This window comes from Ornithorhynchus anatinus, chromosome 3 (assembly GCF_004115215.2).
Source record: "Ornithorhynchus anatinus isolate Pmale09 chromosome 3, mOrnAna1.pri.v4, whole genome shotgun sequence".
Classification (NCBI taxonomy): domain Eukaryota; kingdom Metazoa; phylum Chordata; class Mammalia; order Monotremata; family Ornithorhynchidae; genus Ornithorhynchus; species Ornithorhynchus anatinus.
The window spans coordinates 64,908,634-64,933,636 of record NC_041730.1 but is presented as its reverse complement, the minus strand read 5'-3'; the positions used below and the strand labels follow the sequence as shown (position 1 = coordinate 64,933,636).

Genomic DNA, 25,003 nt, shown 5'->3' with positions numbered 1-25,003 from the left:
AGTCTCACGTGGGACAACCTGATTACCCTGTATCTCCCCCAGCGCTTAGAACAGTGCTCTGCACATAGTAAGCGCTTAACAAATACCAACATTATTATTGCTATTATTATCACCCTCACACTTGGATTTGCTCCCTTTATTCACAGCCCCTCAGCCCCACAGCACTTATGTACATATCTGTAATTTATTTATATTGTCTGTCTCCCCCTCTACATGTAAGCTTGTTGTGGGCAGAGAATGTGTCTACCAACTCTCTTGTATTATACTCTCCCAGTCAGTCAGTCAACCACTCATATTTATTGAGCACCTACTGTGTGCAGAGCACTGTACCGAGCACTTGAGAGAGTACAATATAAGAGTAAACAGATATTCAGTAATCTGACTCTGATGAAAACTCTAATTCAGAAATGGTAGAAATTTTGAGTTGCTTCCAATAATCTTGACAGACTCACCTGTGCAGTACCTGATTAACTACATCTAAATTGATAGGAATATTGTGCATCTTAATATGCTTGATATAATGTACTGATCAAGCAATTAACATTCTTAGATATTTAACTTTTAATTCTAAAAGAATATTAATGAGAGGACGCCACCTTGAATCTGTTTTAAAGAAGTTGAAATGGAATATTAATCTTTAAATGATGTGAAAGTAGAAGCAGGTCCCTAATTTAAATATCTATTATCCTTGTAACATCGGTATCAGATCGGCATTAAGCTTTACAGTAGTATAAAATATGAATTATGGATCTCTTTTGAATGAGAGCAATACATTGGAGTATTTCGTATCCAAGAAATACTTAAGAGCATACTAAAATTATCTTACTTTCTCATAATGGGACACCTAAATCGGGCTACTGGAAATACAACTGCAAGATTTCCTTCAGTCCAGAAAAGCAATGGTTTAAGTCCAGCCAGGAATTCATTTTAAAACTAATAAAGCATTTTCCATTAGTCCTTCACGGTTAAAGGACGGAAAAATCAAATAGGCAATATTACCCTCATAAATGACTTCAAATTACATTTTTCTCTGTACTATTTTAAGAATTTCATTTCTGGAAAGTTAACTAGATATAAAATGTTTTTGGACAGTGAGTGTTCAGTATGGTTATGAACTCTTAAAGGTTTCAGCTGTGTAGATAAAAATCTTCATTTCCTAAAAGCAGAACTTTTTGAGAATGTCCAGATCAACTGGTTCAAGAAGGACTGTAAGGCTTCGGGAAGGAAGAAGTGTCTCCCGTCAGGAATCAGAGAAGCACCGTGGCTCGCTGGAAATAGGACGGGCTTGGGAATCAGAGGTTGTGGGTTCTAATTCCGGCTTCATCACTTGTCAGCTTTGTGACTCTGGGCAAGTCACTTAACTTCTTTGTGCCTCAGTTACTCATCTGTAAATTGGGGATTAAGACTGTAAGCCCATATGGGACAACCTGATTACCTTGTATTTCCCCCAGCACTTAGAACAGTGCTTGGCACATAGTAAGCGCTTAACAAATACCATCATTACTATGATGATGATGATGACTGTGCCTCTGTCCTGAGACTAGAGGACCTGGGTAGAGGAATTGATTAAAGTGCTAGTGACTGGCTCAGTGCCACTCAATCAATCAATCAGTCATATTTATTGAGCACGTACTATGTACAGAGCACCAGACTAAGTGCTTAGGAGAATATACTACAGCAGAATTAGCAGACGTGGGGGGGCGACAGATATTAATATGAATAATGACTATGAGACTCGGACCTCCCTGCTTTCAAAACCTTATTGAAAGCACATCTCCTCCAAGAGGTCCTCCCTGACTAAGCCCTCATTTCCTCTTCTCCCACTCCCTTCTGCGTTGCCCTTGAACATGAATTTACTCCCTTTATTCACCCCTCCCTCAGCCCCATAGCACTTATGTGCATATCGATAATTTATTTCTTTATATTAATGCTTTGCACACAGTAAGTGCTAAATAAATACGATTGAATGAATGAATATTCGTCTGTCTCCCTCTCTAGACTGTAACCTCAGTGTGAGCAGGGACCGTATCTACCAACTTTGCTATATCGTACTCTCTCAAGCGCTTAGTATAGTGTTCTGCACACAGTAAGTGCTTGATAAATACAATTGATTGATGTCACATCCATGTTTTGAGTAGCTTCACTTGTGGCCCATTATTCTCCCTGTCTATCCATAGAGCTTCTAGATATTAGAAGATGATAATAATAGCGATTGTAGCATTGGTTAAGCATTAAGGCTTTACTAAGTGTTAAGCACTATACTGAATCCTGGGGTTGAACAGGCCCTGTCCCACAAGGGACCCACAGTCTAAGAAAAAGGGAGGATAGGTGCTTTGGACAGTATTCTCTGTATGTGTGTTCATGTTGACATTTAGGGAATGCTCTTGAAGCCTCTCAAGAAGATTGGTTTGCCATCTCTGTCAAGTTCAAGCCTCACAGGCTTAAGATAGATCTTAGAATAGTGCTCCAGCACATAGAGCAGTGCTTGGCACATAGTAAGTGCTTAACAAATACCATCATTATTATTATTGAGCACTGTTTTTAAAGTGATTTGCTGAATCCATGCTCTGGGTCCTCCCTGTGTATCAACACATATTCAGTCTGTGGTGTATCTATACACGATTATATGCAGAGAATAGTAGGTATTCTCCTTCAGCCTTTACAGTTAGCCCTTGAAGGGATCGTCTCCTTCTTGTTAGTAGGGTACCGACCCTTGGTTAAGTATGTTCCGTTCCCTTTAAAAGACCCCCTAAAAATACCAGTAATACTTAATGAACAACCATTTGTGCATAGTTCTGAGGTAGGCATTGTGCAAAACTCACATTAGCCTTAATAAGTTTATTTTGTTGTTGAAGGGGAGGTGGGAAGAGATATTTGTTTAGAAATAGCTGTGAATATTTATTAATAGTATTCAAAATATTTTTCAGGGCTCAAATTTAGAAAGGAGTTATTATTTCTCCAGAATTACCATGAGACTGAAATTTCTGCCTTGGTAAAAAAAAATTAGATTTTTTTTTTAGCTAGATTACCCTAGAAAGATGAACACAAATAGTCCAGAACTGTGGACTGGAGAAGTAGTATGGCATAGTGGGGAGAGCACAGGCCTGGGAGTCCAAGGACCTGGGCACAAATAGTCCAAAACTGTGGACTGGAGAAGTAATAATAATAATAATAATGTTGGCATTTGTTAAGCGCTTACTATGTGCACAGCACTGTTGTAAGCGCTGGGGTAAACACAGGGGAATCAGGTTGTCCCACGTGGGGCTCACAGTCTTTAATCCCCACTTTACAGATGAGGTAACTGAGGCGCAGAGAAGTTAAGTGACTTGCCCACAGTCACACAGCTGACAAGTGGCCGAGCTGGGATAGTATGGCATTGTGGGGAGAGCACAGGCCTGGAAGTCCGAGGACCTGGGTTCTAATTCTGACTCCATCACTTGTCTGCGGTGAGGCCTTGGGCAAGTCACTTAACCTCATCTGTAAAAATGGGGATTAAGACTGTGAGCCTTATGTGCGACAGAGACTGTGTCCAACCCAATTATCTTATATCTACCCCTGTGCTTAGTGTAATTCCTGACATATAGTAAGTGTTTAACAAATACCATAAATAAAACAAAAGGAACCCGACATTTTAAAATGCACAAGATTGCCAAGTCCTGAGACCAGCGCTGCAAGTCTTGGGGATATCTGAGTCAGCCTCTTGGTTTTTACTTTGTATACTTTCTTTTTAAACATTTCTGGTAATAGTACTTCAGTATGTGATGTAACTTCGGTGAACTACTCTTAAGCTTGTCCAGACGTGGAATTGAGGCACCTTTAATTTGGTTAATTAGTTCTTCTCTAAGTAGGCGTTAAGTACTTTTCTTTTGGCTTTCCATGAATGAGATCAGTTCTGGAAAAATATTTTGTTCCCCATTGGGGGATAATTATTCTATTTTTTGAGTGCTGTTGAGATTTCCATCTGTCTTGCCTTTGGATACTTTTTATATGTAGTTTTCCTGACCATCGATTTATTGGATTCATCACTCTTCTTTTGTGTTATCATCTCTCTCTTGCAGCAAGAACATGTCTTTTTTTGATGCTGTAGTGTTTTGTATAACAGATTCTTTTTAAAGACATCAGTGCTTTTAGTAAGCTAAGTAAAATTGTGGTTTTTATAATTTTTCTGTTGGATCAGGACAATGAAGTGTTCGGTTCCAGATATATATTTCCAGATTTACAGAATTTACCTCGATAAAGTAGAAATGACACATTAAAATTAAGTTATTTAACCCCTCTGTTTTGCATAGTAATGATCTTCTCTAAAAGGTATTATTTTCTTAAATAAATATTTGATTTTCTTCATTTTTTCTTAGTCCCATCACCAGAGTACTTGTTTTGTTTTGTTCTGTTTTGCTTTGCTGTCCGTCTCCCCCATTTAGACCGTAAGCCCGTTATTGGTCAGGGATTGTCTCTATCTGTTGCCAAATTGTACATTCCAAGCACTTAGTAAGGTTCTTTGCACATAGTAAGTGCTCAATAAATATGATTGAATGAATGAATGAATGAATTAGTGTCTGGATTTATGGTTATTAAATAGGGACTAAAACTAAAAACAAGATCTCAAGAATGGCTTTTAAAAATGAAACTTTGAAAGTAACTTTGTTTTCATTTAAAGGCATGAAATTTAATGAAATAGTAGAATATTAATATATGCTGGTTAAGAATTAAAGCCTAGAAAGAGGTTTCCATCTCTTATAGATTGAATTCACGTTTGATGTTTTAGTGTTCTATTTCTCAAAAATTTTGACATCAAACATTGTTTCTTTTCTTAATTATGTAAGATTTGCCTTAACAGTAGCTTAATAGTTCAAAATAATGACTGTTCTAAACTTCTTTCTACAGAGACATAACGTATGGAATTTCACTAGAAGCAGTGTCAACATTGGTCGTTTTCCTTTCCTGCCAACTCTTCCACAAAGAAATTCTGAGGGAGAGTATCAGTCACAAATACCTGATGCGTGGTCGATGGTATGTTATAATTTTGAATTGTAGGTAACACTAAAGAAATGTTCTTTTTAACTGAGAACAAATGACAATCCTGAAACCATGTGGAGGAACGTCAAATCCCCCAGTTTTTCTAGACCCTTTCAAAAGGGTTCTGCGTTTTTTCAGCATGGGGGAAGAAAATCTCTAGTACTGCATGGGCCCAGGCAGAATAGCTTGGACCTCATTCAAATGTGGTTCCATCTCTCACTTGATCCTGTGAGGACCAAGAACTGTGGGGTTATAGTGTATTTTGCCAGGGAGTGACATGCTTTAGAAATAGATAAATGCCTGCAATGTAAGTTAAGATATATAGGTCATTAGTGGTCATTGGAATCCGGGTTCTTTGCGGGCTACCAACTGTGCCTCCGTAGGAGTGGCACAGTCCTGAGCATAACACATGGATGTGTTGGCGCCTGGTGGCAATTAGTTCCTAGTGGCCCTACCCCATATCTGTCAGTGGAGCAGATAACTCATTCTGCCACTTTAAAAGAAGGTGACCAGGAGTCCTGACAATAATAATAATAATCGTGGTATTTGTTAAGCCCTTACTATGTGCCAGGCACTGTACTAAATGCTGGCGTGGTTACAGCAAATTGGGTTGGATACAGTATTTGTCTCACATGAGTTTCACAGTCTCAATCCCCATTTTACAGATGAGGGAACAGAGGCACACAGAAGTGAAGTGATTTGCCCAAGGTCACACAGCAGTCACGTAGCCGAGTTGGGATTAGAATTCATGATTTTCTGACTCCCAGTGCCTTGTTCTGTCCACTATGCCATGCTCCTTCTCCTGTTATAGGCATCATTTCCCTCAGTTTTGGCATTTGTTCTACCATAGGAAAATGCCCAGTGAGCCTCCCCAAAGTCCTATTTTCATTTCTAAGATTTCTGTTTTGAGATCACTGGCCTTGTTTCCTGCCCCATTTCAAACTTCAAAAAATACAGTCCATTTAACCCCAGGGAGCCTTCCTGGTTCCCAGGGGGTCCTCTTCATTATTTGTGTTCGGAGGATTTGGTGTCCTTAGAGCATAATTTCACCTCGAGTGACTGCACGGTGGTAGGTGTGGTTCTGTATGGAAGGAGTAACACATTTATTTACCTCCCTGACCCTTTCTCTAATCCCAAGGTTCATCAGCATCACCATCATCAGTGGTATTTATTAAGCACTTTTATTGTTAATCCAAATTCTAACACTGGCAATGATTCCTGAGGGAAGCTAAGGAGTCTCTTCTGGATCTCTTTAGGAATTAGCTGGAATGGCTTGGGGTCATTTATTGGAAAAATCCCATTTGTTTTTATGAGCCTCTGAATAGGTGACCTTTGTATCAGACCGATTTTGGTCCTCTGGTCTTTGTCTTGACAAGACCCAGTAAATTCTCTTACCAATATTTGTTTACTTTGCTGCTGCTTATTTGACTGAGGTTAGGCCTTGGATTTAGGCTTTAACTTTGACTTCTGACATTGCCTCGCACCTTACTCTCGATTTTTAGCCAAAACTGTGTTGTGACTGTAAGCTCGTTATGGTCAGGAACATGTCTGCTAATTCTGTTGTACTATGCTCTCCCAAGCGCTTAGTGCAATGCTCAATAAATACCATTGATTGATGAATTAATTGACTGAATATCTACATTGCTGTTAAGAGATAGAGTTTAGTATGCCCTCCAAAAGTTGTTTCCTTCCATCCTTAAATGGAACTCTGAAATATATTTGCCATGGACAATGGGTTTTGTAAAGCAGTACTTCACCCAGTGAAATCTTAATTCCCAAGTGGTCACTCTCTGAAAGTAGAGCTTTAGTGTAACTGCTAATAGCCTTTGGAAAACAGTGTGTGAGTTTAAAAAAATATACAAAAATCCCCATAAATCCTAAAAGTATTCAGTTCTCAAGCTCTTAAAAGCAATGTGGCCAAGTGGAAGGAGCATGGGCCTGGAAGTCAGAAGACCTGGGTTCTAATTCTGGCTCCACCACTAGTCTCCTGGGTGATCTTGGGCAAATCACTTAACTTCCCTTTGCCACAGTTTCCTCATCTGTAAATTGGTGGATTCAAAACCTGGTCTCCCTTCTACTTAGACTGAATGCCATGTTGTTCAGGGACTATGTCTTGTATGTGCCCCAATGATTAGTACACAATGCTTACCACATAATAAGTTGTTAACACCTACTACAATTATTATTACTATTATTATTAGTGTAGTGCTCTGCACACAGTAAGCAGTCAATAAATATGATTGATGAACACTTATCTGCAGGGCTATCTAATTTTTGGTTGAGTAATATGACTTTGAAAGAACCAGTTACAGGCTTCATGTAAATTTTGTAGAGTCTGAATTGTTGGTAATGGGTTTTGGTTGTTCTCTTTCTCTCATGCCTTTTAGATCAAACATAATTGTTCTACATTACTAAATCAGTCATGCATTTGACTTCACCTGCATTATGGCAATGATTCTCTTATTCCATAATCCTGCTCAGCATTGAATATTTGAGAAAATACTTTAATACTGTTTTGTGGAGTAGGAATTGAATATCCCTTTTTTTTTTTAATAAAAATGAGAAAGAGTAAATAAGGGAGTATTTGCAATATTAAACCTTCATTAGAGTTGGAATTTAATAGATGCAGAATATAGAAAAGAATATTGTTCCATGCCCAGAGATCATATTCTTTAAATCAAATATTCAAAGTGCAAGCTAGAAAAATAAGGGGAATTCAATTATAAAGTTAATATTGATCATTGTAGTTAGATTTTGTGGTTGCCCAAGAGAGGTGTCATCGAAAACATGAGATTTGGGGAAGGAAATAATTTAGTGGATTGTTTTCTCCTAGAAGGAAAGGATATAGCTTCTCTTTGATATTTGTATAATGGCTAGCATGATCATCATAATAGAAGTGTTTATTATGCGCTTACTCTGTGCAAAGCACTGTACTGAGCACTGGGAGAATATATACTGGTGGGAATTAAACATGGTCCCTGTCCCTTGCATGCTGATGCTTAGTATTATTTGATGATAATTTAATAGATTGGCTTCAAATGAGTCAATCATAGGAGAATGCCATCTAGTTTTGGTTTCTCCTCTATCCTAAGGTGTAGAGACTTAGGAGAATTTTTGGAAGAGACCAGTGAAAATTATTAAAAGGTCGGTAATGATGCCAGAGATGGGATTGACGGAACTAGTCACATGTCCCCCAAACTTAATCTCTCCTCCACCCACCTATTCTCCCCTCCTACTCCCACTTCAGCACTTCCAGGTCACCTAAGCACTTGGGTTCATTTCACTTCCCCCAACACATACATATATATCTTTAAATTCTGTTGTTTCCACCTACTAGTATTTTACTTTAGTACCTGTGTTCCCATCTATAATGTAAACTCTTGGATGGCAAGGATTGTGTCTGCTAATTTGGTTGTGCTTTCCCAAGTGTTTAGTATAATAATGGTATTTGTTAAGCACTTACTGCAGCCATGGATCACCTCCACAATGAGCGTCTTCTGCTCTTGTGCATGCTTTCTAGACTGTAAGCCCATTGTGAGCAGGGATTGTCTCTATTGCTGAATTGTACTTTCCAAGCGCTTAGTACAGTGGCCTGCACACAGTAAGCGTTCAGTAAACACGATTGAATGAATGAATGAGGCTCTGCTGGCACCAGAGCAACCTTGTATCTCTAAGAATTCATCTTCATCTACTTTTATTCTGTCTCTGCTCTTTCATCTGTCCAACAGCAATACTTTTCCAGCCTTACTATACTTTTCCAGCCTTATTGGCTTCGATGCTGATTGCCTGTGACAGTGGCTTCTGTAACTCTCTCGTCAAGCCATCATGACATGAGAAGCAACATTGCCTAGTGGATAGAGCATGGGCCTGGGGGTCAGAAAGTAATGGGTTCTAATCCTGACTCTGCCACTTGTCTGTTGTGTGACCTTGGGTGAGTTACTAAACTTCTCTGTGCCTCAGTTCCTTCATTTGTAAAATGGGGATTAAAAAGACCGTGAGCCTATGTGGGACACAATTATCTTGTGTCTACTCCATCGCTTGGAATGGTGCCTGGCATATAATAAACACTTAACAATAATTTATTAAGCCCCCTGCCCCTCTGCCCCCTAGTCATCTCTTGCCCCTAATGACCTGGCCACACACTAGATTGTGAGCCCGATGTGGGCAGGGATTGTCTCTATTTGTTGCTGAATTGTACTTTCCAAGCACTTAGCACAGTGATCTGCACACAGTAAGTACCCAATAAATCCAACTGAATGAGTGAATGAATGATAGAATTGAAACCATTAGGTGTGGTCTCCTTAAAATCTCCCCTGCTCCTCTACAGTCCCTTCCTCCTCCAGCCCCTTCTCCCACTCTCCTATCATTCCCAGCATTATCTCAGGGGGATATTCCTCCTCCTTTCTAATTCTACCCCCTCCATCTGTGCTTCTGATCCCATCCCTTCTTACCTGATCAAAGTAATTGCCCCCTCCTTCCTTCCCTCCCTGACTGCCATCTTCAACCCCTCATTTTCCAATGGCCGCCTAGAAAGTTTCCTCATTGCTTTCAATCGTGCCCATGTGTCCCCATCCTTAAAAAAAAATCCTCCCTTGACCCCACGGCACCCTCCAGTTATCACCCCATCTCCCGTCTACCATTCCTCTTTTCCTTGAGTGAGGTATCTACACTCTCTGCCTCTAATTCCTCTCCTTGACCTCCTACAATCTAGTTTCTGCCCTCTCCACTTCATGGAAATGTCTGTCTTTAAGGTCTCCAGTGACCTCTGTTTTGTCAAATCCAATGGCCACTGCGCCATCCTAGTCCTCCTCGAACTTTCTTCTGCCTTTAACATTGTGGAATGCCCCCTCCTCCTGGAAACACTCTCTAACCTGGGTTTCACCAACACTGTTCTCTCCTACTTCTCCTATCTCAGGCACTTTCACAGACTCTCCTCTGCCTCCAATCATGTATCTGGTGGGGTCTCAAGGCTCAGTTCTGGTTCTTCTTCTCTTCTCCATATACACTTACTCCTTTAGAAAACTTATTTGCTCCCATAGCTTCAACTACCATCTCTGTGCGGACGATTCCCAAATCGACCTCTCCAGCCCTGATCTCTTACCTTCCCTACAGTCTCACATTTCCTCAACTTGGATACTTGGATGTCCCACTGACTCCTTATATTTAACATGTCCAAAACAGAACTCCTCGCCTTTCTACCCAAGCCCTGTCCTCCTCCTGACTTTCCTATTACTGTAATAATAATGATAATTGTGGTACTTGTTAAGCACTTCCTATGTGTCAGACACTGTATTAAGTGCTGGGGTAGATACAAGATAATCGGGTTGGAGAGAGCCCCTGTCCCAGATAGGGCTCACAGTCTAAATCCCCATTTTACAGATAAGGAAAATGAGGCACAGAGAAGTGAAGTGTCTTGCCCAAGATCACAGAGCAGACAAGTTGTGGAGCCGGGATTAGAACTCACGTCCTCTGACTCCCAGGCCAGGCTCTTTCCTTTAGGCCCTGCTGCTTCACTAGATAGCACCACCATCCTCCTTGTCTCACTAGCCCTTAACCTTAGCATTATCCTCAATTCGTCTCTCTCATTCAACCCACACATTAATCTGCCCCAAAATCCTGTTGGTTCTACCTTCGCAGCATTTCCTAAATCCGTCCTTTCCAATCCATACAAACTGCTACTATGGCTGATCCAAACACTCATCATTTCCAGCCTTAACTACTCCATCAAGCTCTTTGTTGACTTCCCTGTGTCTGTCTCTCCTCTCTCCAGTCCGTATTTCACTCTGCTGCCTAGAACATGTGTCTGAAAATCTGTTCAGTCCGTATCTCCCCATTTCTCAAAAACCTCCAATGGCTGCCCATTCACCTCTGCATCATATTAAAACTTCTTGCCATCGGCTTTAAGGCGCTCAGTCAGCTCTCTCCCTTTTATTAATTCATTCATTCAATAGTATTTATTGAGCGCTTACTATGTGTAGAGCACTGTACTAAGCGCTTGGAATATACAATTCGGCAACAGATAGAAACAATCCCTGCCCAGTGACGGGCTCACAGTCTAATCGGGGGAGACAGATGGACAAAAAGGAGAACATAATCACGTTAAATAGAATCAAGGGGATGTACACCTCATTAACAAAATAAATAGGGTAATAAAAATATTTACAGATGAGCATAGTGCTGAGGGGAGGGGAAGGGAGAGGGGGAGGAGCAGAGGGAAAGGGGGCTGAGCTGAGGGGATGTGAAGGGGGGGAAGGGGAAGGGAGACTTTTACCTAACCTCACTGATCTTCTTGTACAATGCTTCCTGCCCATTCCACTTCTGTCACACCAACCTACTCCCTGTTCCTCAGTCTCATCTGTCCCTCCACCGTCCCCTTGCTCAAGTTCTCCGTTGTGCCTAGAACTCTCTCCCCTTTCGTATCTGACAGTCCACCACTCTACCTTCCCAGCCCTCTATAATCACATAATAATAATGTTGGTATTTGTTAAGCGCTTACTATGTGCAGAGTACTGTTCTAAGCGCTGGGGGAGATATAGTGTAATCAGGTTGTCCCACCTGAAGCTCACAGTTAATCTCCATTTTACAGATGAGGAAACTGAGGCACAGAGAAGTTAAGTGACTCACCCACAGTCACACAGCTGACAAGTGGCAGAGCCGGGAATCGAACCCATGACCTCTGACTCCGAAGCCCAGGCTCTTTCCACTGAGCCACACACATCTCCAAGATGCCTTCCCAGATTAAGCCTTCTTACTGCCACTATCTGCCCTGTCCTCTGTGTCAAATGTGAATTTAGCTGTGTACCCATTCAGCACTTTGTTACTTATCTCTGCCTCACAGTACTTAGTGGCAAGAGCCCGGGCTTGGGTGTCAGAGGAGGACGTGGGTTCTAATCCTGCCTCCGCCACCTGTCTGCCGTGTGACCTTGGTCAAGTCACCTCACTTCTCTGTGAGGTGGAACCCCAGGTGGGACAACTTGACTACCTTGTACCAACCCCAGTGCTTAGAACAGTGCTTGGCACATAGTAAGCGCTTAGCAAATGCCATTATTGGAGAAGCAGCGTTGCTTAGTGGAAAGAGCATGGGCTTGGGAGTCAGAGGCCTTGAGCTCTAATCCCTGCTCTACCACTTGTCAGCTGTGTGACTTTGGGCAAGTCACTTAACTTCTCTGTGCCTCAGTTACCTCGACTGTAAAATGGGGATTAAGACTGTGAGCCCCGCGTAGGACAACCTCAATACCTTGTATCTATCCCAGCTCTTAGAACAGTGCTTGGCACATAGCAAGTGCTTAACAAATACCATCATTATTATTATTTCCTGCATCCCTTATCTCTTTTAGCATCTCTCTATCCCTGTGGAGCTCCTTGTGAGCAGGGGTCATGTCTACCAAACCTTTTGTGATGTACATTTCCAAGCACTTAGTACAGTGTTCTGTGGAAGCATTGAGTAAATACCATTGATTGATTGATTTTGTACCAAACACTGTAACCAAGTGCTGGGGTGGAGACAACATAATCAGGTTAGACACAGATACTGCCCCACATGGGCTCATAGGCTAAGAAGGAGGGAATAAGGCATTGTACCCCCATTTTACAGATGAGGAAACTGAGACACAGAGAAGTTAAGTGATTCGCTCATGATCAAACAGCAGGCAAGAGGCAGAGCTGGGATTAGAATCCAGGCCCTCTGACTCCCTGGCCGATGCTCTTTCCACTAGGCCACACTGCTTTCTGTGCTCTGCACAAAATACTAATTAAATTGATTGATTGATTGATTGATTGGAATAGGAAAGAAATTAGATTATTTGCCCTGGATAAAAGAAGAGATATTTCTTCATCAATTTAAATTGAACCGATGAGAATAGCAGCTCTCCTCCATATCCACTAACACTCCCCCCCTCCTGGTTTCATTTCATGGAATGGTATTGATGCCAATTCCAACACCGAGCTGACTTTGTCCATTTCACATTCATCCTCATGTACTGTAATTCTACCCTCCCTTCTGCAAAGCAATGTAACTACTCTCTTGTTGACTCCCAAGTGGCCACTGTTAATACCAATTATTTCAGATTTTTAACTCTTTCATTAACCCACTGGTTCTTAACTTCCCTATTCTCTTCATTCATTCATTCATTCATTCATTTGTTCAATCAATAATATTTATTGAGCACTTACTATGTGCAGAGCACTGTACTAAGCACTTGGAATTTACAATTCGGTAACAGATAGAGACAATCCCTGCCCAATGACGGGCTCACAGTCTTGCCTTTGACGATCTTGCCAACTACTTTTTTTATGATACTTCTTAAGCAATAACTATGTACTAAGCAGGGGGATAGATACAAACTAATCAGTCAGTCATTCAATCTTATTTATTTAGCACTTACTGTGTGCAGAGCACTGTAGTAAGCGCTTGGGAAAGTACAGTATAGCATTAAACAGACACATTCCCTGCCCGTGATCAGACTGGACACAGTCATTCATTCAGTAGTATTTATTGAGCGCTTACTATGTGCAGAGCACTGCACTAAGTGCTTGAGCACTACTAAGCGCTTGGTCCATGTTCATTCATTCAGTCATATTTATTGAGTGGTTACTATGTACAGAGCACTGTACTAAGCTCTTGGGAGAGTACAATATAACAGACACATTCCCTGCCCACCATGAGCTTACAGTCTGGAGGGGAAAAAATCAATATAAATAAATAAATTACTAAATTACAGTTATGTGCATAAGTTCTGTAGGCCTGGGGGGCATGAATAAAGGGAGCAAGTCATGGTGACCCAGAAGGGAGTTGGAGAAGAGGAAAGGAGAGCTTAGTCGGGGAGGCCCCTTAGAGGAGATGTGCCTTCAGTAAGGCTTTGAAAATGGGGGGTCATTGTCCCACAAGGGGCTCACAGTCTTAACCCCCATTTTCATATGAGGTAACTGAGGCACAGAGAAGTTAAGTGACTTGTACAAGGTCACACAGCAGACAAGTGGCAGAGGTGGGATTAGAACCCAGGTCCTCTGACTTCCAGGCCCATACTCTTTCCACTAGGTCATTCTGAATGAATTTGTCAGGCATGAAGTTCCCCTAAGTCTTCCTCGTCAGATCCTCCTTATTCCTCACAAAACCCTCATCCTTCCCCACTGCCTCTGAAGAGAAGATCTGTCTCCTGCTTTCAGAATCTATCCCCTCTACCTATGTTTCCAACTCTAACCTTTCTTTCACACTCTCTAAAACACGTGCACCACACTCTTCCTCTTTCCCCAACTGCCATCTTCAGTCACTAATTTTTGGATGTCTGCTTCTCCTCTGCCTTCAAACACGTCTTTCTCTGGACCCCTTATCCAGCCTTATCTGGACCCCACTGCCCTGTCCAGTTACTGCTTCATCTCCCTCCTCCTTTTCCTTCCAAACTCCTCGAATGGGTTGTAGTTATCTGCTGCCTCTACTTATTTTTCTCCAGCTCCCTTTCTGACCCTCTACAATCATGTTTCCACACTCCTCATTCCATGAGATTTCTCTCTCCAAGGTCACCAATGACCTTTTCCATGTCAAATCCAATAGACATTACTCAATTCTCCTCAACCTATTGGCTGTCTTCCTGGAAACACTAGGTACCTTAATTGTACTGACACAGTTCTCTCCTTGTTTTTTTTACTGCTTTAGCCAGGCCTTCTCAAGCTAGTTTGTCACTTCTCCCTCAAGTTCCTAACCTCCACCTCCCCGACACACACTTTTTATGATTTCTGTTAAGCACTTACTAAGTGTCAAGCACTGTATTAAGAGCTGGGGTAGGTACAAGTTAATCAAGTTGGAAACGGTCCCTGTTCCACATGGGATTTACAGTCTAAGTAGGAGGGAAAACTGGTATTGAATCCCCATTTTTCAGCTGAGGAAATTGAAGTACAGTGAAGTGACTTGCCCAAGGTCACCCAGCAGGCAGGTGATGGGAATAGAGTTGGGATTAGAACCCCTGTCTTCTGGCTCCCAGGCCTGTGCTTTATCCACTAGGCCATGTTGCTTCCCTTAGGAATTTCATCTACTCCCATGGCTTCAACTGCCATTCTTATGCAGATGACTCCCAAATCTATCTTGTTAGCCTCAACCTTTCCGTTTTCTACAATTTCACATTTCCTCTTGGCTCTAGGACATAGATCCATGGGTGTCATGTTGGCCCTGCGAGCTCAATATGTCTAAAACTGGAGAATAGAAGGGGACCAGAACTAAAGCTCCCAACAGTTAGAGGGTGGGAGGCAGAGGAGGAGCCTGCGAAAGAGACTGAGAAGGAGTGGCCAGCAAGACAGAAGGAAAACCAGCAGAGGACAATGCCAGTGAATTCAGGGTTAGATAGTGTTTCCAGAAAAGGGTAGTCCACAGTGTCGAAGGCAGCTGAGGTGTCAAGGAGGATTAGGATGGAGTCGAGGCTGTTGGATTTGGCAAGAAGAAAATCATCAGTGACCTTTGAGAGGGCTGTTTCTGGGGAGAGAAGGGGGTGGAAGCCAGATTGAAGTAGAGAAGTCAAGTAGAGAATTGGGGGAGAGGAAGTGGAGGCAGAGGGTAGGCAACTAGCTCAAGAATCTGGCAGAGGAATGGTAGGAGGGAGTTGGGGCAATAAGTGGCGGGAACCATGGGGTCAAGGAAGGGTATCTTGGATAGGAGGTATGTGAGCATGTTTGAAAGCAGTGGGGAGGAAGCCATTGGAGAGTGAACAGCTGAAGATGGCAGTCGGTGGGGATGGCGGGGAGGGGGCATGTCTTGATAAGATACAAAGATGGGGGGTCTGAGGCACAGGTGGTTGGGATATATTTTTAGAAGGCAGGAGATCTCTTTTTGGGATACTGCTGGGAAAGATGGGAAAGTCAAATTAGGGGCAGGAGGAGGGAGGGACAGATACCCGCTTTTGATGGATGAGGTCCAGAGAAATTAAGTGAGTAGCTCAAGGTCAATACTGCAAGCAAGTGGCAGAGCCAGGTTTAGAACGGAGATCCCTTAACTCCCAGTCTGTAACCTTAAGGCACTCAACCATCTGTGTCTCTCTTTTCCACTCCCACTTCTCTGCTACTACCCCCCAGCTCACACTCTTTGTTCCACTCAAGCTAATTTACTCACGGTTTCTCCTTCTCCCCTGCCTCCAATCTTTTTCCCTCACTTTTCAAATTTGACAGATCCCAGAACTCTTCACTTTCAAAAATCCTTCTGAAATCTCCTTCAGGGTCCTTTCCTGATTAATTTTGGATCTCCCCTGCGTATGGCCCTCCACTGCCAGCTAGGCTCTTCTGTGTCACTCAAGCACGCTAAGTACTCCCTATCTCCCGGAACACTTTTCTACATATATTACCCACCTTATTACCTAAGCACAAACTCATGTACATTGTCCCTTGTTCTTTTTCTTCCTAGCTGGCATTCATTTTAGTGTCTGTCTTCCTTGCTAGAATGCAAATCCACTGAGGGCAGGGGTCAAATCTACTAACTCTATTGTACTGTCCCAAGCATTTAATACAGTGCTGTGCCCTCAGGAGGGGCCCAGTAAATACTTCTTATTGATTTACAAGAGGTTTTGGGCTTAAATGCAGCAAAAGGTGTATAATGTGGATATTAGTGGCCTGATTAATAAAGCTGTTGTTGAAGGTGGTAGACTATTTTCTCTAACTTTTTAAAAAAGAATATGATCAGGCCTGGTTTGAGTAGTCATGCTTGAAATCAGCTGGGTGGACTAGATGACCTTTAGATGCCCCTTTGTGCCCTGTATGATTTCATGGATTTACTTTTGCTATTCTCTCTACTACCTGATATGGAAGAGTTGACTTAATTATGCAATAATCCCGAAAATGGGCAGTGTTCTTTTTTGTCCAACTCTTTTCTTAAAATCATAATTGAAGCAAATATTTGGATCAAAATACTGCATCTTCCGTTCTCTCTTTTTGCTGCAAGTGGATTACAGGGGTCAATGAATAAGAAATTTGGATGAATTAAAAAAAACTCAGAACATAAGGCCAGGAGGAAAATTTGATGGATTCAGGATTAACTTCAGAAGTTTGTAAAAGTGAGAAAGCCATCAATTTAAGTAGATGTTACTTTTTGTAATTTTCTTGAATATTTGTGTGCCTGCCCCTTTCTACTGCTTTCACCTGATTTTATTGGAAACACATTGAGCATTCTTCCCAATTGAATCTCTTGATCGCGAGATACTCTACGAAAGAGTCTTCCCGGAAATTAGATGGACCAAGCGTATAGCCATATCCAGAGTTTCAGGCAACAAATTTTAGAGAAGGCAAGCAAGAAAAAGAGTGAAACGTATTGATGCATTTGTTCCGTGAAGTCAAAGGTCCGCTAAATTCATATGTGCCTCAGCAGTTAATTTTTTTTTTAGATGTGTGGGAAGAGCGACATCAATCTTTGCATTGCTTTTATCAACCATCAAAATATCTTTGTTAATTCTTGTGTCATAATTTAAAACCCGGAGAAATTTGAAAAACATTGAGTTTTTCTTCCTTACAGTCTTCCTTACACCAGCAGACTTGTGAAAACGTTGCTTTACAACTTCATCAGACAAGAAAAGAGACCTCCCCCTGGGGCTCACCTCTTCCCCCAGCAGTCCGATGGTGGAGGCCTGCTTTACGGGCTGGCTTCAGGAGTGGCAAGTAAGTTCTCCGGGGCTTTTTCCCCGAACTCGTAACTGTCGCTGTAGAGTATGTGTACAAATTACTTTCTGGGATTTGTCTAATGAGGTATGAAAAATTCTGTGCATTTGGCAATCTCAATTCTCAGCTGCATAATGCCTGTGCAGCTGGTTGAATCCGAGCTACAAGACAGTAAGTGCAGCAATTATTTTTTCTGAATTGTTTCCCCTGTAATAATTTATTTTGAGTGTGTAAAAATACCTGGAGTTATTGCTGCTTTTCCAAGTGTTTGCAAGTAAACATCCTCATTATGTGGGTTCAAATGCAGAACAGCAACCAGGTATGTTGTTGAAACACTAAGTATTAATGTTTAAAATTCCTTGCTCGGAGGACTAGTATATTATTCTGGAGCCCAGCTAGGTCATTTCAAGGTCCAGTCCACCCTAAATCCACCTCATGGTATTACACCCATTCAGGCAGTTGGCAGAGTTAACTGAAGGATTTTCTAACAAACCTTGCACATTGGTAAACTTGGGTTTTGGTCTAATGCCAGGGGGAATGAATTTCACTGCAAAGGACTTCCCCAGATAATTTCATGTCTCTACTTACCAGTATTCAGTTCTAGAGCTCTTCATTATAAGATCTAAGTTACTCCCATCTGTTCCACAGGGAAAGTGGTGAAAAGCAAATAAAACCGAATCGTGGCATCATGGGGAGATTTTTAAATTCATATCAGCATCTTGTCGTATACTTTGGAGAACAAGGAAGTCAATTGTAATTTAATTTGGTCATAGCCACTAGTTAGGCAGGATGTCATTTTTTTCATTACTTGTAGTTTTTACCAAAAAGTAGTCTACCACTAGAGTTTAGAATAATCCTTTAGACTTTTTTTGCTACTTTCCCTCTTTTCTCCTTCCTCTTTTATTTCTCTCTTTTCCCCTCCTCCTTCCTTCCCTATCTCTCTCTTTTTCCTTTCCTGTATTTCCCTTCCCTTTTCTTCCCTCATTTCTATGCTCTTTTCTTTCCTTCTCTTCCCAGTTCTTCCCCTCTCTCTCACATATTCTTCTTTTCCTTTTTCTCTCCTATCTTTCCTCTCTCCCTCTCTCTTTCACACTTCCTCCATTCAACTCATTGGACAAGATTCTTACTTCCAACTCCAACACTCGGTAAACAGATCAGTTACAGTCCTGATTACAGGACTGTAACTGATCCCACACAGGGCTCAGATGAAAAGGGAAGGAGAACTTGTGTCTTATCCCTAAACATTCACATTAATATCTGCTTTATTAACTGGTTATAAAAGTTTGTTGCAGATGTTTTTAGGAATTTTGTACATTCTTTCAGGAATTACTTTCGTCAGTTTGTTTAATGGATTTAGCCCTTAAAGCCTTAGAGACCAAAAATGGAATAGCCTTAAGGAACAATCTGCCAGTGTAGCTACATATCCTCATGGAGGCAGTAAAAGAACATGCCTTTGTTCTTAAAAAAAAAAGGAAGCATACCGGCTGAAAAAACACACTATATGTGTGTCAGGATATAGGTATGCCCACCAGTCTGTTAACTTTTCCTTGTTTTTACGTCCATTAAGTAGGTGGCAATATTTTAAAAGCTGAAAATGTTTTAATTGTGTCAGTAATTTTTCTTCTGGTGCAGCAGCACAGTGATCGTTTTAAATATGTGACAACACTTTAAAGGGAACTCTGATATTTGCTTATTGATAATTTCTTTAAAATTCTTCATTTTTAACTTCTGTGTTCACCATTCATTTAAAGTCATTAAAAGCAGCACCTCATATTTGTTTTTGTTCTGTATTGGTTAAATTTTGTACAGTTCCTTTTTGAAATGATTTTGAAAAAAACCCGAGTAAAAGTTATAATTCATGATGAAATAATGTGAGCACACTGCTACAATTTAAATGACAAAGGAAAATGTTTTTTTTACTACATGTAGTACTTTTCTAAGGCTGTGAAGGAAGAAGTAGCATGGCTTAGTGGAAAGAGAATGGGCCTGGGAGTCTGAAGGACCTGGGTTCTAATCTCTGCTCTGCCTGCCACTTGTCTGCTGTGTGACCATGGGCAAGTCACTTCACTTCTATGTGCCCTTATCTGTAAAATGGAGATTAAAACTGTGAACCCCAAGTGGGACATGAACCGTGTCCAACCTGATTTGCTTGTATCTCCCCCAGTGCTTATTATAGTGCCTGTATATAGTAACCCCCTATCACATGTTGGAAAAAAATTAATAAGTAGACCCTATTTATATGAAATGCAAACAAATTCCCACAGAAAGACTAGATAAATAGTAAATAGTTTCATTTGAAGGTCATTTAACCGGGGGACTTTCTTTATGTATTCCATTTGTCTCCTGGAAATAGAGTGGCAGGCTTTGGGGACTAACCCCTTCTCCTGGAGATGGTGCAGCCTGCTGCATGTAAATCCTGGGGTCCAATCCAATATTTAGTGATATTTTCAGAGACTCAGGCATATGAGCAGGCAACAAACTTCAAAACTGCTTAAAAGTAGGAGGTGTATTTGGCATCAGCATTTGAGACACTCATTCCCAGAGTTTGCAATGCTGTACTGTCTAAGGGAAGACTCTCCATTTGCAGGTATAAATTAGCTTTTGGTATGAAAGAAATTATGTTCATATTTTACATATTTCACTTACCAGAATTCAACTAGTGAAATTAAGGATGGCTTAGAAATCAATCCCAGAATAGTGGTAGGTAATTATGGTTTAGACTGTGAGCCAGTCATTGGTCAGGGATTGTCTCTATCTGTTGTCGAATTATACATTCCAAGTGCTTAATAATGTTGGCATTTGTTCAGCGCTTACTATGTGCCGTGCACTGTTCTAAGCGCTGGGGAAGACACAGGGGAATCAGGTTGTCCCATGTGGGGCTCACAGTCTTAATCCCCATTTTACAGATGAGGTAACTGAGGCACCGAGAAGTTAAGTGACTTGCCCAAAGTCACACAGCTGACAAATGGCCGAGCAGGGATTCGAACCCATGATCTCTGACTCCAAAGCCCGTGCTCTTTCCACTGAGCCACGCTAAGTGCTCTGCACATAGTAAGCGCTCAATAAATACTATTGAATGAATGAATGAATGAATGGTTCAAGCCCTATCTAGGAAGAATGACCTGCCAAAAAAGGTATATGAGTGTTATTTTTTGTATATTTGACCATATTTCAGTCTTTTCTTCCCATCCAACTATTCTAGTCATGACCAGACATCATTTTATCCATCTCTAGTCTTAAATCACATTTTAAGGAATGCTAAGAAACTGAGATTCAGAAATCCCAATTTAGAGAGAGTTGGCCCTCTCCTTATAATCTGTCAATGACTCAAAACTAGCACTGTTTAAATCTCTCTACAGGACGTTGAATAGGCTGAAAATAAAAATAGGTTTAAGAAGATTTTGGATAAATTCATCAGTAGTTCCATCAACCTGAAGTTTACCATATTTTCAGACCTTCTTTGCACATACTGTTTTAAGGACATCAGTGTGTCCTAGTGGATAGAGCATAGGCCTGAGTATCAGAAGAACCTGAGTTCTGATCCCGTCTCCACCACTTGTGTATGTGACCTTGGACAAATCACTTATCTTCTCTGTGCCTCAGTTACCTCACCTGTATTATGGAGATTAAGACTGTGATCCCTTTGTGGGCCAGGGACTGTGTCTAATCAGATTAACTTGAATCTATCCCAGTTCTTAGCATAGTGCCTGGCACATAGTAAACGTTTAACAAATACCATTTAAAAAAGTCTTGAAGACGATGCATGCTATTTTGAGATTGTATCCTGCGGGCGTCTGTATTAGATGCCTTGCATACTTAACACACTGTGCCCATGAAAATATAGTAGACCCCCTTTTCTGACCACTTGCCTTTCAAGACATGAGTTATACGTACATCAACTTTGCAAGAAGAGGTCAGTGCGAGGTTTGGTCCCAGAGACGCCAACTTCATGAGAGTAATGTGGTGATTGCTCACACAGCTTTCTGATATGGATTCCCAACGTCATTCATCCTAGGTCTTGTCAGACTTTGTCAGCCAGGACTGAAAAAACCCCAAACAGTGGCTAACTAAACTAACTGGCCTTGCTAACTCTGAAGCCTGTCTCTTCCCCATCCTTAGTCTCTGCCTCCGCCTCCTTCTTGATCACTCACTCACTCTGTTACACTTAATCAGTCAATCAATCAGTGATATTTATTGAGTGCTTAGTATGTGCAGAACACTGTGCTAAGCACTTGGGAGAGTACGCTATAACAATATAATAGACATATTCCCTGCTCTTAATAAACTTACAATATAGGGGGATGGGGGACTGAGATTAATGCTAATAAAGAAATTGCGGATGTGTATGTAGGTGCTGTGGGGCTGGGAGGGAGGATGTAAAGGGAGCAAGTCAGGGCAATACAGAAGGGTAGAAGGGAGTGGAAGGAAAGGAAGAGAGGGCTTAATCAGGGAAGATCTCTTAAAAGAGATATGCCTTCAATAAGGCTTCAAAGCGGGGAGAAGAGAAATTGTCCATTGGATATGAAGAGGGAGGATGTTCCAGACCAGAGGTGAAGTGAGTGAACGGTTGGCAGCGAGATAGACTGGGTGCAGAGCATGTACTAAGGGCTTGGAAAAATACAATAGAGTTGGTAGATTCTGATCTTTGCCTACAAGGAGCTTACTTTCTACAAGAGAAGACACTTCAAAATAAATTACAGATAGGGGAAATAGTAGAGTATAAGGATATACAGGATATATAAGTGCTGTGAGGCCAGGGTGAATTTCAGAATTCTTAAGGAGTTCGTAGCCAAGTACGTAGGTGTCATAGATGGGTGGGTGGGTAGGGAAAATGAGGGCTTAGGGAAGATTCTGTGGAAGAGTTGTGATTTTAGGAGGAATTTGAAGATGGGAGAAGGGTGGACTATCATTTATAAAGGGGAGGGTGTTCCAGGCTAGAGGGACGACTTGGCCGAGGGATCGGCATCTTGACTCTGTGGGATCAGTGCCACAGAGTGCCGTTAAATTACTTTTTCTGTTTATCCTCAGTTTGGTCTGGAGTATGGTGCTACGTTGTTACCACAGATGTCCTGACAGTGTTTTCTCCACGCAGTCTAGTCTTTTTGTATTGATTAGAGTTTTATATTAACTGGCATAATTTAAAGAATACAATTGAAGAGATTTTTAAAAAAAATTAACTTGTGGTTTTCCTAACGTTTTCAAAGGTAAAGACCAAAAGCAAGGGTAGGTTTGGCAGTACTTAGAATGAATGATTATGGCTTAATTTATTGGATTTACGATGCATTACATGACATAACAGTATTGTTTGTTTTATTAGAGAACTTTCCATCAGTACATGTAATTGCTTAGTTTATATTCTACTGACAATTATATTTGTGTATAATAGAAACCAATCAGTAGCTATTTTCCTTTGTCGCTTCAGAATATGGTATTGCATTCTTAATTCAATATTTAAAAGCGATTATGTGTGACGTTAAACATTCATTTTTATTGGAATATGGGAAAAGTATATTTTAGATTTCAAGGATAATTTTTAAATTTGATTTTCATTAATATAAAATCAGATGTGGCATTTTGAAATGAGTTTTATATTTCAAAATAAACTAACAGACCAATTTTTAGTGTAGTAGTCAATATTGTATATATTGTTTGATTTCTGATGAAACCATATCACTGCTTATTCTTTTTCAAAATATTTATGGAATAGGATTATCTCGCATTTGGGCCTATTTAATTTAATATCATTTATCCAATTAAAAAAAAATTGACCTTAATCAGGAAGTAGGTGATGTGATTTTGCCTATGATCTTGTCTTGAGATTGATGTAAATTGATAATTCAACTGGTAAAGATTAGATGGTAATATATTAAACCACCATCCATAAATAGATTTGAGGATAGGTAATAATGTTAAATTAGTAATAATAACAGCGTCAAAAAAGAAAATAAGTAATTCAGACCATGACTATCAAATTGAAATTTAGTGACTTTATTTCTCTGACCCATCTGTGTGAAACAAGTGCCATATTAGGTTGCATTTCCCCTTTGATTTTTAAGCTGTAACCAAACTGTAAAAGAGACATAATAACTATTAGTTACTGGAATGGGTTAGGGAGATGTAGAATTTTCTTCCCTGGAGGGCATTAAAATTGGGATATAGTTTCCTCCATGTGGAATGGTAGGTTTTGCTCAGAAATTATGGAATAGATAAAAAGAGGTCCTCTCTGGGCCTTACCATCTTGGGAATGAATACAATAATTTGTGAGTTGTGTTGGATTCTTTGGGAGATAAAATGTGTCTAATAAATTCAAGGTAATTTTACTTTCTGGGCTTTAATTTCATTTTTATTGAGGTTCCAGAAAATAAGTTTGGAAAGGTAAATACTCGTTTAAAACAGACCTTACAATACCTCAGTCAATTACCCACCCTCTTTCTGAAAAACAGCCAACAAAAAGAATTTAAAAGTGGCATTTTGTTCCCTGGCATATATGAGGGATGGAGTGGGTAAAAATAATGAACCGAGTCCTAAAGTCCTAAATATCTGTCTCTCTTCCGCCTGTTTCCATGGAGCCCCTTTGATAATGACCTGAATATGGGGTGTCCTGGTCCTGGGTCATCTGCTATCCTTGGAAGTCTAAATCAACACTAGGGTTTCCTCATGACTTTGAGCCATTTCTAGAGTAGGCCCAGATTGTCTCCAAGGTTCCTGGCTTGTCCTACAGCTGTCATTTATGTGCGGAAATAAACCAGAGCTTGGCTGGACCTTCTTTTCTGCCTTTAGGAATAGGTAAGGGAATTAGAGTTCTTCGTGGAGATTTCCTCCATGGCATCACCTCACTGAGGACTGGAAAGATTGAAAAATGTGTTAGCTATAACTGATCTACTGGTGGCCCTGGGAGTGAGAGGGTTTTTGCTTCCCTATTAATGCTGATCCTGGGTGGGTGCACTAGGGTTGGGATGAGGAATGGGCTAATTGCAACCATTTATTCAGAGCAGGATATAGTTCTACTTTTCTCACAACTATAACTGTATCTCCAGTTCTAATCGGGGCCTAAAGGAATACTCATTAAACTGGGGTCAAGCCCAAGTTGTCTAACATCTGGAGCAATCAGTAGGTGGTGCAGATGGGGGAAAAGTTCAGTATATCCATGGGAGTTGCATCGCTCTTAATCCAATCTACTTTTTTTCTCTGTCTCTCGACTCTTATTTGTAAATATTGAGGCCTCTAAGTGTATAAAGAGAACTTGTCTGTGCCAGTTGATTTAACTTTTTTTAAAAAAGGGTTTAAGCATATTTTCAGAGAATCATTGGCTTTGGAATGTGGGTAAGAAGACATTTTGAATACTTAGATCAGATTAGAG

At 40.8% G+C, this 25,003-nt stretch overlaps 1 protein-coding gene across 2 annotated transcripts in view; it reads left to right on the top strand.

Annotated features, from left to right (window-relative positions):
* Positions 1-25,003, top strand: part of DYM (dymeclin) — a 519,684-nt gene that overhangs the window by 124,742 nt on the left and 369,939 nt on the right. For both annotated transcript variants that reach the window (XM_029060947.1, XM_039911491.1), the window contains exons 7-8: positions 4,885-5,010; positions 17,501-17,643. In XM_029060947.1, coding sequence (XP_028916780.1) covers positions 4,885-5,010; positions 17,501-17,643 — 269 coding nt within the window. The remainder of the gene's footprint in view (positions 1-4,884; positions 5,011-17,500; positions 17,644-25,003) is intronic.